This window comes from Sorex araneus, chromosome 4 (genome assembly GCF_027595985.1).
Source record: "Sorex araneus isolate mSorAra2 chromosome 4, mSorAra2.pri, whole genome shotgun sequence".
Taxonomy (NCBI): Eukaryota; Metazoa; Chordata; class Mammalia; order Eulipotyphla; family Soricidae; genus Sorex; species Sorex araneus.
In genome coordinates this window covers 45863731-45880460 of record NC_073305.1, presented here as the reverse complement: position 1 = coordinate 45880460, position 16730 = coordinate 45863731, and the positions used below count along the sequence as shown (strand labels likewise).

Here is a 16730-nt window from a genome sequence, read left to right as displayed (position 1 = left end):
GCCAGTGCTTTTTTGTGTATTGGGAAGTGGGGTAGGTAGCCCACCCCAGCTCCATGAAGACCTGGAGATTTCAGTCACAAAACCCATATACCCGAATTTTCAGCAGATTATATCTTGGTGAGGTCCGTCCTGAGACGGTCGAGTCAGGCCGGGGTATGGCGGAGATTTTGGATTGTGGAAGCAGGCGGCTGTTGGGAGCTCTGCTTGGGCAGGCACAGACCAACCTGCCCCCCTCCAACTTAGCCAGTCTGTTCAGCCATGCATGGGTCCAAGATTAACTGTGGCTTTTGATCTCTTTCAGGATTTTTCTATGGGTCTCTGAAATAAGGCTAATAAATGAGCTTGTATAGCTCAGCCAGAGGTGGTTTGTGGGCGTGGCTCCCACATACCTAACTTTTGGCCGTTTAATTTCTTGGTAAACTTGGTCTCAAGTTGTTGGGGGCTGGCCAAAGGTCATTTTGGGGTATCATCAGGCTGCTGATGCACTTGCCCCGCAGGTACAGGTTGACCTTTTTTTTTTTTTTTTTTTTGCTTTATGGGTCACTCCTGGCAATGCAGAGGGGTTACTCCTGGCTCTTCACTCAGGAATTACTCCTGGCGGTGCTCAGGGGACCGTATGGGATGCTGGGAATCGAACCCGGGTCAGCCGCATGCAAGGCAAATGCCCTACCCGCTGTACTATTGCTCCAGCCCCACCCCCAGCTCATTTTAATTTAAATAAATTAGTCTGAGGGGAGAGTTGGGCCATTCATTTTTCCTGGCACTGCTTAGAGGTCACTCCTGGCAGTGGTAGGGATTGATATGGGGTCAGCTTATTGTAAGGCAAGCACCTTAACCCCTGCATTTTCTCTCTGGCCCTCTTTTTTTCTTTGAGAGGGTTTTACGCCATATAGGACTGCTTAGGTCTCACTCCTTGTGTGACTGGGTGACATGGCATATTTCTCAGTAGGTTAGTTGAAATTGTATTACTTGGTCCAGTGAGATAGCATGGGGTTAAGGCACTTGTCTTGAATGCAAGGCTACCAGGGTTTGATCTCCAACACCTAATGTTCCCTGAGCACAGAGCCAGGTGTGGCCCCTGACATTACCAGGTATGTTCCAAACCCCCACCCCAAAAAAAGTCCAGTAAAGCCAAAAAGAGGAGCTAGAGAGAGAGTCCAGCAAATAAGGTGCTTCCCTCACACATGGCCAGCCTGGGTTTGATCCCCAGCATGCCATATGGTCCCCCCCGCCAGTACCTACCAGAAGCAATTCCTGAGTACAGAGCCAGGAGTAATCACCGAGCATCACTCTATGTGGCTCCAAAACAAGAAAAAAAATGTATTGCTGTTTTTTCCTGTCATACTGAGAACATCTCTCAACAGGAATGTATTTGTGATCAACTGTTCTGGTTTGCTTTTGTTACTTTAGTTTGGTGATTGGGGAATCACGTGGTGTGGGGATTGAATCTGTGGCTCTCATATGCAAAGCATATACTTCAGCCCTTTGAACAGTTGTTTTAGTCATAAAAAGTTATTCTTTATCTTATATTTTGATAGACACTTTATTCAGTTTGTGTATCTACTTATAAAATTGCAACTTTGGCAACTGTGTGCTACCTATATGCTGCCAAGCAAATAATGTTGCTGCTGAGCATACGTGGTGTGCAAGCCTGTGTTGCCCACATCTCCCCTCTTAAGATATGTACTTGTATACCTTAATATTTCAATGCTGGGATGTGTATTTGGGCTCTCTCACCACTCTGGAGAAGTCCGTGTTCTCTCTTGAGTGCATTATATTCTCTCCCCCCCCTCCTTCTCCCCTCCTGTCCTCCCTCCCTTTCTCTTCCTCTCTCTTTCCCTTCCTCCTCCTCACTCCCTCTCTTTCCCTTCCTCCCCCACTCTCCCCCCTCTCACTCTTTCCCTCTCCTCTTCCTCCTCTCCAAATAAAATGTTATGCTTCAGAGAAATAAAACAAAATCTTTGAGAAATTTCAGCCTAAAATAATGTCAGGCATGTCTCTTCGTACCTGATTCCAATGACTGATTACTTTAGTATTTACTATTTGGCAATTGCCTTTCCTTTGTGTTGTTTGTCACAGTACTAAAATGTGTCACTTCTCAAAGTGGATTAACTTGTACCCTTTTTCTTACACAGGTAGAGTTGGCTTTGTGGGACACAGCCGGGCAGGAAGATTATGATCGCTTGCGGCCCCTCTCATACCCAGACACTGATGTTATACTGATGTGTTTCTCCATTGACAGTCCTGATAGTTTAGGTAAGTAGCTCTGGGACCTGAAGACTGTCACCCATGGTTTCTTACTTTGTAGGCATCAATTAGTTGAAAAATATAAGAGCTTCAGAGAAGGATTCATCAGTGTCAGAGTCCTAGAACCTTGAGGATGTGAAACCTGAGTTTCGGGTTCTGCTCAGTGTAGGTTCTAGTAACTGCGACAGTATCCATCTTGTAAAGCAGATGGGTTCCAAATACAAAGTCTTCTTTTTTTTTTTTTTTTCTTTTTCTTTTTCTTTTTCTTTTTGGGTCACACCTGGCCATGCACAGGGCTCACTCCTGGCTCTGCACTCAGGAATCACCCCTGGCGGTGCTCAGAAGACCATATGGGATGCTGGGATTCGAACCCAGGTCGGCCGCGTGCAAGGCAAACGCCCTACCCGCTGTGCTATCACTCCAGCCCCCAAAGTCTTCTTTTTATTTCTGACTTTTTTTTCCTTTCTGGGCCACACCCGGTGATGCACAGGGGTCACTCCTGGCTTTGCAGTCAGGAATTAACCTCCTGGTGGTGCTCAAGGGACCATATGGGATGCTGGGAATCGGACCCAGGTCAGCTGCGTGCAAGGCAAATGCCCTACCCACTGTGCTATCGCTCTGGCCCCTCTTTTTATATCTTTAAAGCATATATACCTCACACATGCAAACAGTATTTTTCTACTGAACCACATCCCTGCCCCTACCTCCTGATTTTGTTTGTTTTGTTTTGCTTTTGGGACCACACCCGGCTGTATGAGTTATTCCTGGCTCTGCACTCAGAAAAACCCCTGATATTGTTTGGGGGGTTGTATGGGATGCCAGGAATTGAACCCAGTTTGGCCATGTGCAAGGCAAGCACCTTACCCACTATACTATCTCCAGTTTCCTCTCCTGAGTTTTGTTGTTTTGTTTGAGGCCTACGTCCAGTGATGCCAGTCATAGAGCCCCGGATGGCCATGAGCAAGACAAATGCTGTACTGTCTGGTCTCCTACCTGCTGATTTTTTGGTTTTGAGTCATACTTGGCAATGCTTAGGAATTACACCTAGCTCTGCGATCAGGAATTACACCTGGTGGTGACCAGGATCTACTATACTACAATCCTGCCCCCCCCCATGCTGATTTTTTAGGATAACCACAGACTAGTGGAGAACTCTCTGGAAAGGTGACTTACGAGCAGAACAGAGACCTAAAAATCATAGGGGAAATCAGTTCAGCTCTCAGACAACAAAACCAACAGAGCTTTCTTGCTAACTTTTGTTTTGTTTTTAGCACGGTAGTTTTTATGTAAATTGACTTAGAAAGATGAAAGACGGGCAGGGGTTGGGGGAGAACATGTTTCTCCAATGTGGAAAAAGCTGGCAGAGGAGGCTAGAAAAATAGTGCAGGAGGTAAGGTACTTACTTTGCATGCAGCAACCTGGATTCAATCCCTAGCACCCCATATGGTCTCCTGAGCCCTGCCAGGAGTGATCCCTGAGTGCAGAATCAGGAGTAATCCCTGAGCACAGCCAGGTAACAAAAAATTTAAGAAGGGGGGAAAAAAAGATTTGAGCTCTGAGAGATAGTATAGCAGGTAGGGTGCTTGCTTTGCACACTTGGGTTCAGTCCCCAGCTTCCCAGATCTCTAAGTACCACCAGGAGTAATCCCTGAGCATAACTAGGTATGCCCAAAGAGAAGGCAAAGTGACAGACAAGCAAGATGCATGTTTAAAGGAGAATATGGACTTGAAAAGCAGCCAAACAACAGAGCTTTGTGAGCAAGGGCTTAAGCAGGTGCAAGTTATTGAGGCAGGAAGAGGAAGGACTTCAGTGTAATTATAGCAAAGTGGGTGGGAGAGTCAGAGACTTGTGGTTAATGCTGTGGACCTCTCCTTTTATTGTGAGTGATAAAACAACAAAACAACAGTCGGGCTTGAAAGATAGTACAGCAGGCAGAGCAATTGCCTTGCATGTGACTGACCTGGTTTTGATGCCTGAGCACTGCCAGGTCTGACCAAATAATGAGACACAGAGGGAGAGAGGGAGAGACAGAAAAAGAGAGAGAATAGATAGTACAGCAGGTAGGACACTTGACTTGCACGTGGTGAACTGGATTTGATCTCCAGCAGTACATATGATTCCATCCCCCATACAACCCCAGCACAAAGAGTGATCTCTGAAAACAGAGCCAGGAGTAAGTCCTGAGCAAATGGTGGGTGTGGCCCCAAAAATCAAGAAAAAGAACATTATGGGGTCAGAGAGATAGTGTGCCCTGAGCATAGACAGATGTGGCCAGAAAACAATGTTTTCACTGTTTTTCCTTTATAGTATAATAGTTTTATTTAGGAAATTTGGAGTAAGGAAGTCCCATAAATAAAATGGAGAGAGGGACTAAGAAGGTAGCTCAGAGGGCTAGAGCGTGTCCTTTGCAAGTGTGAGCCCTGGATTCTTGTTGTTTTGTTTTTAGGTCACACCTGGGAGTGTCCAGGGCTTAATCTAGCTCTATGCTCAAGGATCACTCCAAGCAGGGTTTAGGGGACCAAGTGGGGTGCTGGCGGTTGAACCCAGGTTGGCCACATGCAGAGCAAACGCCCTACCCACTCTTATTATCATCCTCCGGCCGCGTGAGCCCCGTGTTTTGTCCCTTTTTTTTTTTTTCCCTCACTCTGCAATGCTCAGGGGTTACTCCTGGTTCTGCACTCAGGAGTTAGTCCTGGCAGTGCTCAGGGGATCATGGGATGCCAGGGATCACATTCAAGTTGGCTATGTGTAAGGCAAACGCCTTACCCTCTGTACCACTGCTCCAGTCCCAAATGTCCACTGTCAGCTGTCATCCTATTGCTCATTGATCCACTTGAGCGGGCACCAGTGATGTCTCCATTATGAGACTCATTGTTATTGTTTTTGGCATATCGAATACTCCATGGGTAGCTTGCCAGGCTTTGCTGTGTCCACTATTTTTCTGAAATTGTTTTACTGTAATTTAACTGGTGCTTTTAGAGATTCAATAAATTGTCAGTACCCCTAAATTATGTTATTTTGCTTCTTTCAGAAAACATCCCAGAAAAATGGACTCCAGAAGTTAAGCATTTCTGTCCCAACGTTCCCATAATCCTGGTTGGGAATAAGAAGGATCTTCGGAATGATGAGCATACAAGGCGGGAGCTGGCCAAGATGAAGCAGGCATGGTCTGGGGCAGGGTACTCTGTCCTAAAGCATTCTTGCACCTCGGTCCTAGGTGTTAGGAAGGAGTTAGGGAGACTAACAAAAACCCTCACAGGCCAGGTTATTTTCAGAATCTCAGGAGCCTTCCTGTGTTCGTCTGGTCTTTGCTCACTGGGACCTACACAGAGACATTTAAGACTCCCTTGTCAATATGTGAAGTGATCAACCATCACAAAAGCAGTTCATGCTTCAGAGTGGTTTATGTTAAACCAAAGATAAATGGTGGCAGCTGAAGGAGGACCAGGAAATCTGAGTGACTCCAGACAGAGAGCCCATGTGCCTTATAAAGATGATGATGGTGACATGTTCACTTCTAAGAAGCCAATAGCTGGACTTGTTCTCTGCAGGAGGCGTGCCTTGAAGTTGCTGCCATGGTTCTCCCACTGTGGTTTATCCGTTTGAATGTCACGGTTAGGATGTCTTTCCATTCAGTTCCAGGAAGACCCAAGAACTTAGCCTGGATGGATGGGCAACTTCTGTAATTTTGCCTTGATTCCCTCCATAACCCTCCAAGGACTCCTTTGACCTCTGCCTTCTCTGCCTCAAAAGAAGAGCTCACTTAATAGGGATTTTTACGATGTTGGGGCAGGTCACTGCATATCAGTTTTATAAATAAGTTTTGCCTGTATTTGAATGCTCTATATGTACTAACTGCATATATGTGATACTGTTAACTGAAAGTGCTCTTTTCTCATTGCCAGGAGCCAGTCAAACCGGAAGAGGGCAGAGATATGGCAAACAGGATTGGTGCTTTTGGGTACATGGAGTGTTCAGCAAAGACCAAAGATGGTGTGAGGGAGGTTTTTGAAATGGCCACGAGAGCTGCTCTGCAAGCCAGACGTGGAAAGAAGAAATCTGGGTGCCTTGTCTTGTGAAACCCTGCTGCAAGCACAGCCCTCATGCGGTTAATTTTTGAAGTGCTGTTTATTAATCTTAGTGTATGATTACTGGCCTTTTTCATTTATCTATAATTTACCTAAGATTACAAATCAGACGTCATCTTGCTCTGCAGTATTTAGAAGCCAGCCATGATTATTAATGATGTCCAACCTGCCTGACCCGCCGCCAGGGTCCCTCTCACACTGCTCTAACAGCCCTCCTCTGCACTCCCACCTGACACACAGGCGCTAATTCAAAAAGAATTTAACTTCTTGCTTCTTTCTAGAAAGAGAAACAGTTGGTAACTTTTGTGAATTAGGCTGTAACTACTTTATAACTAACATGTCCTGTCTGTCATCTGTCAGCTGCAAGGTATATTCTGGTGAGACACCACTTCAGAGCTTTACTTCTTAACACATTACATTAGCATAGCTCTGGAGTGGGCATTCCATTTTTTGGGGGGAAATATTCTCAGCCAGAAACACCCAAGTCCATGCAGCTATGACAAAGTTACAGTTCTGTGGTTTCATGTTAGTTACCTTATAGTTACTGTGTAATTAGTGCCACTTATGTATGTTACCAAAAATAAATATATCTACTACCGACTAGATGTAGTATTTTTTGTATAATTGGATTTCCTAATACTGATATTTGTCAATCCCACAGAAAGTGTATTGGTTTTTTAAAAAAGAAAGTGTATTTGAAAATAAAGTCAGATGGAAAATTCATTTTTAAATTCCAGTTTTGTCAGTTTCTCTGATAAAAGATGGCCATATACCCATTTCCCAGTACCCCCTCCCCAGAGCTGGGCTAAGTAAATAGGAATTTGGTTTCATGCCTAAGGCACTTAAGACACTTCAGAAAGTGGCATAACCTATCTCCCCTGAACTGCAGGGTCTGGCTCTAGGTCACAGTGCTCTTTTCTCCTCACTGTATCCAGGTTCCCTCCCAGAGGAGCCACCAGTTCTCTTGGGTGGTACTCAGTTTCTCTTTTTCTCTCCAGCTGACTAAACTTTTTTTCTGTACCACTTAATTTTTCCAACTACTAATAGAATAAAGGCAGTTTTCTAAACTTCCTGTATCCTGGTGTTTGTGTTGCTCTCTGCAGGGCTGGGAGTGGGAAGAGGACCCAGACTAGTTCACTTGGAAGATTCCTTCAGGGGGGGGCTGGAGTGATAGCACAGTGGGTAGGGCATTTGCCTTGCACGCGGCCGACCTGGGTTCGAATCCCAACATTCCTGAGCACCACCAGGAGTAATTCCTGAGTGCAGAGCCAGGAGTAACCCCTGTGCATCGCCGGGTATGACCCAAAAAGGAAAAAAAAGGTTCCTTCAGAGTTCATAGTACTGGCTTGTCCCTTTCCCCATCCTCAGTCTATCACTAGAAGGTGGAAAAGGATTAAGTTGAGACTGTTGTGAGGAATGCAACTTATTGGGGAGACAACAGGCCCTCCAAGCAGTAGTTGTCCCAATTTCCCTCTGTCGATGGAATGACACTGCTGCCTGCAGTACTCACTGAGAATCCCCTTAGTTGTGCTCATACTCCTGCCTGGCTGTGGTGCAGCCAGACACTTAGTGGAGCCAGAGTAGTACTGATGGCTTAGGTGTGTTTGATCCTGGCATTACAGTGGTTTCCCCAAGAGGGGCTTGACCCCCCCCCCCAAAAAAAAAAGAAAAAACTGCTCAGAATTGTGTATCTCGGTAAAGCTGTCAGCCTTGTGCTCCACACAGATGGCAGCACTGAGTGGACTAGAGTTGGCCTCACTTGTGAGCATGTTAGCCACTGGCCTCCTCGTCCCTAAGCAGTAATTCTTAAATCTTAGGGGTGACATTTTCCTTTCCTCCCTGTCTTTCATCTTTCATTGCTCTAGATAGTTGACTAGGGATAGAGGAGAGCCTGAAGTTGGCGGGATTTTCTTGGCCCTACATACTTGGGGCTCCACTCAGAAGGCTGTGCCAGAGCCTTGCAGCAGCCCCTCAAGGAAACCTGGATGAGGCCACAAGGGTTGTGAAGGAGGCCAGATGTCTGGACATGGAAACAGCAGCTAGTCCCCAAACGTGGAGACATTCCTCAGCAGAATTTGGAAGGGCAGAGTGCTAGCTGTGGCACTGAGTACATAAAGGAGGTCCGGGTTGCATCTCACCACAAGATACACACGTGTGGCCCCAAACCAAAGGATCTTGAAGCCTAGTTTCTGGCGATCCCTGAAATTGCCCACTCTTCAACACAGCCCTCCATCCAGAAAGTGCCTTGGCAGCCACTTACAAATGTGCCATTACAGCAGCCTGCCCAGCAGCTGGCACGGTTGTGAGGGCAGTGACCAGTAGGCCAGGGCTGGGGAGGCTGTTTGGTGGCTCCGTGACCCAAAGATGCTCAGAGAAGGAGGCGAGCGACTCACGCAATACCCGCGGCTCTGCACGGTCAGGGCGGTGCCCGCATCCGGCTGCAAGCCGCACCCCTTTTCCGCGGGTCACCCGCCTGGGGACGATAGGCCGGATGAGGCGGGGTTAAGGCGGTGCCCTAGCCGGAGGAGCGGCCGGAAAAGAGGCTGCGCCACGTGACTACCCCGGCGCAAGCCTGTTAAAAGGCGGTGCGGCCGGCGCGGACCCCTGTTGTTCCGGGCTGTGCTCCCCGCAGTAGGGACGTGCTCGCCATGTGTGCAGCTCCGGCGGCGGCCGCGATGGCGGCCCAGCGCTCCGTGCACGCCTTCTCGGCGCGCCCGCTGGTCGGCGGGGAGCCCATAAGCCTGGGCTCCCTGCAGGGCAAGGTGCTGCTCATTGAGAACGTGGCGTCGCTCTGAGGCACAACCGTCCGGGACTACACTCAGATGAATGAGCTGCAGCAGCGCTTCGGGCCGCGGGGCCTGGTGGTACTCGGCTTCCCGTGCAATCAGTTCGGGCATCAGGTGTGCGGGGCGGGGCGGGGCGGGGATGGGCGCGCAGCGTGCAGGAAAGGGAGTCGCTCCCTTCGAGTCCCCCGGGTTCCTCCCGCCGCCGTGCGCGCGACCTGGCCGTGCTGCAGACCTCCCGAGGCGGCCCGGCCCGGTGACTCACCGGAATGAAACGTTCTTGTTTGCGGCGAGGTTTCCCCTCCTCTTGCGGGTGCTCAGCGGCCCTTCCCTCCCGCAGGAGAACACGAAGAACGAAGAGATCCTGAATTCCCTCAAGTACGTTCGCCCGGGCGGCGGGTTCGAGCCCAACTTCATGCTTTTCGAGAAGTGCGAGGTGAACGGCGCGCAGGCGCACCCGCTTTTCGCTTTCCTGCGGGAGGCCCTGCCCGCGCCCAGCGACGATGCCACGTCGCTCATGACCGACCCAAAGCTCATCACCTGGTCTCCCGTGTGCCGCAACGACGTCTCCTGGAACTTCGAGAAGTTCCTGGTGGGCCCCGACGGCGTGCCCGTGCGCAGGTACAGCCGCCGCTTCCCCACCATCGACATCCAGCCCGACATCGAGGCGCTGCTAGCCAAGCAGCCACTGTCCTCCTAGGGCGCCCCGGCAGCACCATGCCACCCTTGGGGGCTTCCGTCCTTGACGGTGTTTCTCTAAACCTGTATGGAGAAACCCCCGATGCCCCGGGAAACCCCCCAAGACTGGCGTGGGCCCTGCCCCTCTCCCCGACCAAGACTTCTCACTAATAAAGTGTCTTCTGGCCACAGAACTTTGTCGTTGTCGACTAGCCCGTCATAGGCTGTGAGCTGAAGCCCCCACTCCTTGGTGCTTATCCCAGCCGAGTTAGAACTTCCTTTCCTCCGCCCCGCGTAAATAGCCTCTTCTCTGGAGATGCCCCTGCTCCAGGCAATATACCAGTAGGGCTACCCCGGGCAGGCCCAGGTCCAAAACCCATTATTCTAAAGCAGGAAAACAAGGGCCTGAACCACAGTACTGCGGGAAGGGTGTTTGGACTGCACGCAGCAGACCCGGGTTTGTTCCCCTATCATCCCATACTGTCCCTAGTATTGCCAGGAGTGATTCCTGAGTGCAAAGCCAGGAGTAATCCCTGAGCCTCTCTGGGCATGGCTCAAAAAAACAAAAAAATACCTCGACCAAAGCAGGAAGACAGGTCTGATCCAGTTGCAGACCTCTCCTTCCTGAGTATTTGCTGGAAGGGAAATGTCAACCACAAAAACTCCATAGGCTTCCATTCACATTCAGATTCTGGAGTTAGGCTCACAGAAGCCCATTTTACACAGCCACAAACCTATCAGTATTACAAATTCTTTAGAACCATCTTTGCATAGCATCCCTACAACTCTGATAGGGGCCTTACCAGTTGCTGCCTCTCTTGTAATCAAAGTGAGAAGCTGTGACCAGGCCACCATGGCACACAGATGTTAGCAATTATCAGGCTCAGAGTAGGGGCATATCTTGGGGACCATCTGCTGCTTCTCAGGCATGGTTTAGGTCCAGCCTCTGCATCTGTTGACCCTGCTTTTAATCTCACTAGCCAAAACTAGAGTCACTTCTTAACATCCTCAAGGGGATTTTTCAGAACTTGAATACAGCTGCTGCTTCTGGCAAACAAGGCCCCAGAGACATGTTAATATCACCCCCACCTAGAATAGGGCTGCCTTACATGCAGTCAACCCAAGTTCAATCCCTAGCTCCCCGTATGGTACCCTGAATTTTGCCAGGAGTGACCGCTGGGCACAGCCAGATATGACCTCCCAAAAAAGCGATGAATGAACAAAACAAAGTAAAATTAGTGGATCATGATAAAATAATAATAGATTACCTAAAAAGAGATTGGGGATGGGAGAAAGGATGAAGGGGCATAAGAAATAGTGGGAGTTGTATTGTTTTTCTGGGAAAAAGACATTCTCAAAATAACATCATCTGGGTATATGGAACAGAGGCCAACTGCCCTCTGAAGAAGCTATTGCCATGACTTTAAAGAACACAGACTTCATTGGAGCCAGATAGATAGTATAGCTACAACCGGTAGAGCATTTACCTTGCATGCGATCTACCTGAGTTTGATACACCCCATATGGTCCCCCACCCTCAAGCCTGCCAAGAGTGATCCCTGACTGCAGAGCCAGGAATAAGCCCTGAGCCCTGTTGGGTATGGCCCAAAAAACCAAAAAATAAACAAAAAAAACTGCAGAGTCATGGCTGGGGTGTGGTTCTGTGACCCTGCATGTACAAGGTCCTGGATTCTCCTTGGCAGGACCATCATAAATAAAATAAAGGATGCAAATGATCTAGAATTAGGGACATCTCAGGAATTAAACCTTGGCATAGAGAAATCTATGTTAAACCTTGGCAGACAAATAGAGGCAAAGGTTGGTTCTTGTTTTGTTCTGCTTCTAAACAGAGGCACTCTAGGCCCATCTCAGTGTTGCTGACAGTGGTGAGGGCATAGGGCACCAGGGCCATACCACTTTGGCTGTACAGGTATCTGCTCTTCCTCTTGAGGTATTTCACCCAACTTTAAGAGGTAATTTCTTGTGAGACTGCATCTCTCCTTGAGACTCCCAGACCCCTTATCCATTCATTCCTTAGCATAGGCTGTAAGACCCTGGTTTATCCCACTTAGTTTAGAATTTATAGCCGTGTAAATTCTCTACCAAACGTCTAAATTTGCTAATTTCTCTTTTAACCTATCTGATGTTCATGTGTTCTTCGTACCTTAAGCCCAAGAGAAATCCAGAGAGGTGGGGAAATGTTCCCCATCACCCTGATAAAACTGAAAAAGCCTAGAAGCTGTTAGCTGAGGAATAAGCTGATGGAGGTACACAGGGAGGACGACACATGAGGATCTGGGGTGGACAACACCTTGGGGAGCAGGTTTGAGTGTGTGCTCAGCAGACGGGGGTGTGCTCAGGCTCAGGTGTGCAGACTGGCAATACGGTTCAATGGTAAAGCACACAACTTGTGTGTGTGAGGTCCTTCATCTGATCCCTGGCACCAAAATCAAAAGCCCCTACCTGAAACAGATTCAGATATGCTGCATGAGACACTGAGATGGAGGCAAGGTGCAGCAGATGGAGACGAGAAATGTCAAGAAGGAGCAGAACGATAGTACAGAGGGGTAGGGCATTTGCCTTGCACGCAGCCGACCCGGGTTCAATCCCCTGCATCCTATATGTTCAGTCCTATGTGTTCAATCCCCAAACACTGCCAAGAGTAATTCCTGAGTGCAGAGCCAGGAGTAACCCCTGAGCATTGCTGGGTGTGATCCAAAAAGAAAAAGAAGGAGCAGGGCTGGAGAAGGTCTTGCCACTAGAAGGGATGTGATCATCTGGGAAGAGTGGCAAGAAAAAGATCAGTATGGGAGCCAGAGCGATAATACAACGGGTAGGGCATTTGCCTTGCATGCGGTCGACCCAGGTTCAATCCCTGGCATCCTATAAAGTACTCCAAGCATTCAGTAGTAATTCCTGAATGCAGAGTCAGGAGTAAACTCTGAGCATTGCCAGGTGTGACCCAGAAAGTCAAAAAGATAAATAAAAGATCAGGAGGGAATCCTGGGTCAGGTGGCAGAGGCACACTAGAAGGACCAAGGAGCCAAAGGAAGTGGTAAACTGGGGCAGGAGAGAGAGCTCAACAACTGGAGCATAAGCATTTTTTTTTCCTTTTTGGATCACACTTGACAATACATAGGGGTTACTCCTGGCTCTGCACTCAAGAATTACCCCTGGCTGTGCTCAGGGGACCATATGGGATGCTGGGATTCAAACCTGGGTCGACCCGTGCAAGGCACGCGCCCTACCCGCTGTGCTATCACTCCAGCCCCAGAAGCATATGCTTTGCATGCAGGAGGCCCAGGTTTCATTCCCTGGCACTGCATGGTTCCCTGAGCACTGCCAGAAACAGACCACCCTGAGCTGGGCCGGAAAGAGAGCACAGAAGGTAGGGCATTTGCCTTGCACATGTCTGACCCAGGTATGATCCCTGATACCCCATATGGGCCCAGAGCATGACCAGGAGTGATCCCTGAGTACAGAGCCAGGAGTAAGCCCTGAGCACTACTGGCCCCAAAACATCAGCAACAATAAAAGGTAGACCCTGAGCAAAACTTGGTGTGGCCCAAAGACTGAAAGAAAAGTCACCCGGCAAAAGTGCAACAAATAGGGCCAGAGCAATAATACACTGTGTAGGGCACTGCCTTGCACACAACTGACCCAGGTTGGATCCCCAGCATCCCATAGGGTCCTCTGAGCACTGCTAGGAGTGACCAGTGAGTGTAGAAGTATGAGTAACTCCTGAGCACTGCCAGATGTTGCTCCCCTCAAAAAAGTGGAACAAGTGTGTCTCAATAAGGGCAGTTTTAGGCAGGTAGCTGGAGCTTAAGCCCATAAGCAAGAGCCTGAGGTGTACCGGGTGGTGGTGTACGAATTATCTACACAGAACCCAAGATCACTCAGGGGGTTATTAAACCCTGTATCCCAGGGCCTGCTTCACTGTATCACTGTATCACTATCACCCCATTGTTCATTGATTTGGTCAAGCAGGCACCAGTAACATCTTTATTTGTCCATGTCACATGTTAGTGTAGCCCAATGGCATCTGCTCACTCTGGGAACACGAAGAGCACATTGTTGTTACTGTTTTTGGCATATCAAATACATCACGGGTAGCTTGCCAGGCTTTGCCATGCGGGGAAAATAAATTAATTAATTAAAAATAAAGAGGTCCAGGAAAAATTGCATAGCTCTCTTCTGGGAACTTTGTTTTATAGTCTCTGGATTTCGGCTATTGATGAGATTACAGGTTGGGGGGTGGTGGAGCGGGGGGGGGGGGGGAGTGTTTGTGGGTGTGACTGCCAAGCTACTGAAAAACTGAGGAGACCCAGTCCTGATCCGAGCAGGCCACATCCCCGCACACCTGGATTCCTCTGTCAGTTCCTTCATGGGTCAGTCATGGGTCAGGCTCATCCGAGTGTGTGGAGAGTGGCCTTGAGCATGGCTGTGGCTGGGTTCTGGAGGTTTTTGGCTGCTGGGGCTCTGCTTCAGTTATACTAGTTTGGAAAATCGAGACTAACATCCTACTCAGTGACTACCAGCTAGACTCTTGAGGAGAGAGCCCTGCCCCCATCTTCTGCAGAGGGTCACTTTCTAACTCTTGGTCAGGCTCCAGCACAAAAGCCTGGGATTTCCCAACTGACTTCAACCTCTTCCTCCCAGTCAGCTTGTGACTCACTCTGCTTGCTACTGGGTTTGGGGGTAGGGGAGGAGTTTGGGACCACACCCAGCAGTACTTACAGGGACTGTTTCTGGCTCTGTGCTCAAGGCTGGTCACTCCTGGTAGTGCTCAAGAGATTATAGATGTTGCATAGATTAAACCAGTGCAGCTGCATAAATGGCAAACAACTTACTCCCTGTGTGATCTCTCTGGCACCTTCCACTTCTTTTTTTCCCCTTTAGTTTTTAGGCCACACCTGGCAGTATTCAGGGCTTACTCCTGGTTCTACACTCAGGGATTACTCCTGGAGGTGCTCAGGGGACCCTATGGGGTTTCAAAATTGAACCCAGTTTGACCACATGTAATGCTCTTGCTACCCACTATCTCTCCAACCCACTTACTTATTTTTTTTTTAATTGTGTTTGAGCCTTGGGTTTCTAGGATGCTTTTTATTTGGGGGGAGGGGGTCGGGGAGTGGATGAGTGGCAGAAGGGGAAAGTAGCTCCCAAGGAAGCCTGGTGATTTCAGTAATATTCACCAGTTTCATGGGCTGATGATTCAGTGTTTAAGCCTGGCAATGCAGTATCAGGGATTGAACTTGGGGTCTCAAGCATGCAAGACATGTACTCCATTCCCATGAGCTAACTTCCCAGCCCAGGGAAGGGCACTGCTGAGTTTTCCATGTAATTGACCTTGGCTGCTGAATATTCCTTGTTAGACTTCAAACCTGCCTATTTCTTTTTAACGGGAATTCCTTTCCAATTCTCTCTTCTTCAAGAAACCTCAGAATACAGCCAACTAACACTTCATCTTCCATCCTAAAAATCTGAACATCAGGCCAGAGGTAGGGTGCTTGCTTTGTACACAGCTGACCCAGGTTCAACACTCTCACACCCACCCCCCTCATGCCATATGTTTCCCCATGCATCACCAGGAGTGGTTCTTGAGAGCAGAGCCAGGAGTAAGCCCTGAGCACTGCAGGATACAGCCCAAAAAACAGAGACAGACAGACAGACAGACAGACAGACAGAAGAAATTAAACTGGATATTTTCTCCCAGTGCAAATGCAAACACGCGCACAATCCCAGACTTGCACATGTTTTATCATTCAATAGTATAACTGCTACCTGCTTGGACCTGTACCCACCCCACCCCATCCACCCCACTGTGAATCAGCAGCACAAAAGAACAACTAAGAACTAAAGAATCACCGAGGGGGTCTGAGCAATAGTACAGTGGCAGTGGGTGGGGCATTTACCTTGTACACAGGCAACCTGGGTTTAATCTCCAGCATCACATGTGGTCCCTCCAGCCCTCCAGGAGTGATTCCTGAGTCCAGAGCCAGGAGTAAACCCCGAGCACTGCTAGCTGTGTGACCCCACCCACTCCCCCCGCCCCACCAAAAGAATCACAGAGAGCCTGCCTGCCAGAGGACCTAGCCTTTGGTAGAAGTAGTTGTGAGACATTGTTTTATCTGGGGCAGGTGAAGTATTTAGGCCACCAGCCATCTAGATGGATCCTCTTGTTACTGAACTCAGTTCAGAAGCTGCAGTTTGAGCAGTGCTTCCAGAAATGCTTACCCCTTCACCTCTTTTGGGGGGATGAGGGACTCATAAAAGTGCTCTAGGAGTTCCAGGGCAACTTCTGGAGGTAATCAGCAATCAGGCTTAATAGGTAAATGCAAAGGCCCAAGGATGTGATGCTCTGGTGCTGGGGACTACTGGGGCCACCCCAGCGCTGCAGGGGGCCACCAGAACCACACCCACAGCAGGGCATGTGATGTTGGAGGTGCTTTGCATGTACCCTGAACCCCTGTACTAGCTCCTTGGCCCCTCTCTTTGTTTTGTGAAACATTAAACTTTTGCTTTGCTTTGTTTTTTGGTTTTGGGGCCACACCTAACAATGCTCAGCAGTTACTCCTAGCTCTGCACTCATGTTTTTTTTTTTTTCTTTTTGGGTCACACCTGGCGATGCACAGGGGTTACTCCTGGCTTTGCACTCAGGGATTTCTCCTGGCGGTGCTCAGGGGACCGTATGGGATGCTGGGAATCGAACCTGGGTCGGCTGCATGCAAGGCAAACACCCTACCCGCTGTCTATCACTCCAGCCCCAGCTCTGCACTCATGAATTACTTCTGGTGGGCTCAGGGGACCACATGGGATGCCAAGGATTGAACCCAGGATGGCTATGTGCAGGGCAAGCTTCATACCTGCCATACAATTGCTCCTGTCCCAAGTTAAACATTAAATTTGATCAATTATGCATACTTATGT

The 16730-nt window shown here is 48.8% G+C and overlaps 2 protein-coding genes across 3 annotated transcripts in view; both read left to right on the top strand.

The window, feature by feature from the left end:
• Positions 1–7412, top strand: part of RHOA (ras homolog family member A) — a 44028-nt gene extending 36616 nt beyond the window's left edge. For both annotated transcript variants that reach the window (XM_004615251.2, XM_055135983.1), the window contains 3 exons: positions 2136–2256; positions 5280–5410; positions 6154–7412. In XM_004615251.2, coding sequence (XP_004615308.1) covers positions 2136–2256; positions 5280–5410; positions 6154–6327 — 426 coding nt within the window. In that variant the 3' untranslated portion in view covers positions 6328–7412. The remainder of the gene's footprint in view (positions 1–2135; positions 2257–5279; positions 5411–6153) is intronic.
• Positions 7413–8852: 1440 nt separating this feature from the next.
• On the top strand, positions 8853–9991 carry GPX1 (glutathione peroxidase 1). Its single transcript, XM_004615252.2, has 2 exons — positions 8853–9236; positions 9460–9991. The coding sequence occupies exons 1-2, from the start codon at positions 8985–8987 to the stop codon at positions 9817–9819; spliced, it is 612 nt and encodes a 203-aa protein (XP_004615309.2). The 5' UTR covers positions 8853–8984; the 3' UTR covers positions 9820–9991.
• Positions 9992–16730: the final 6739 nt, after the last annotated feature.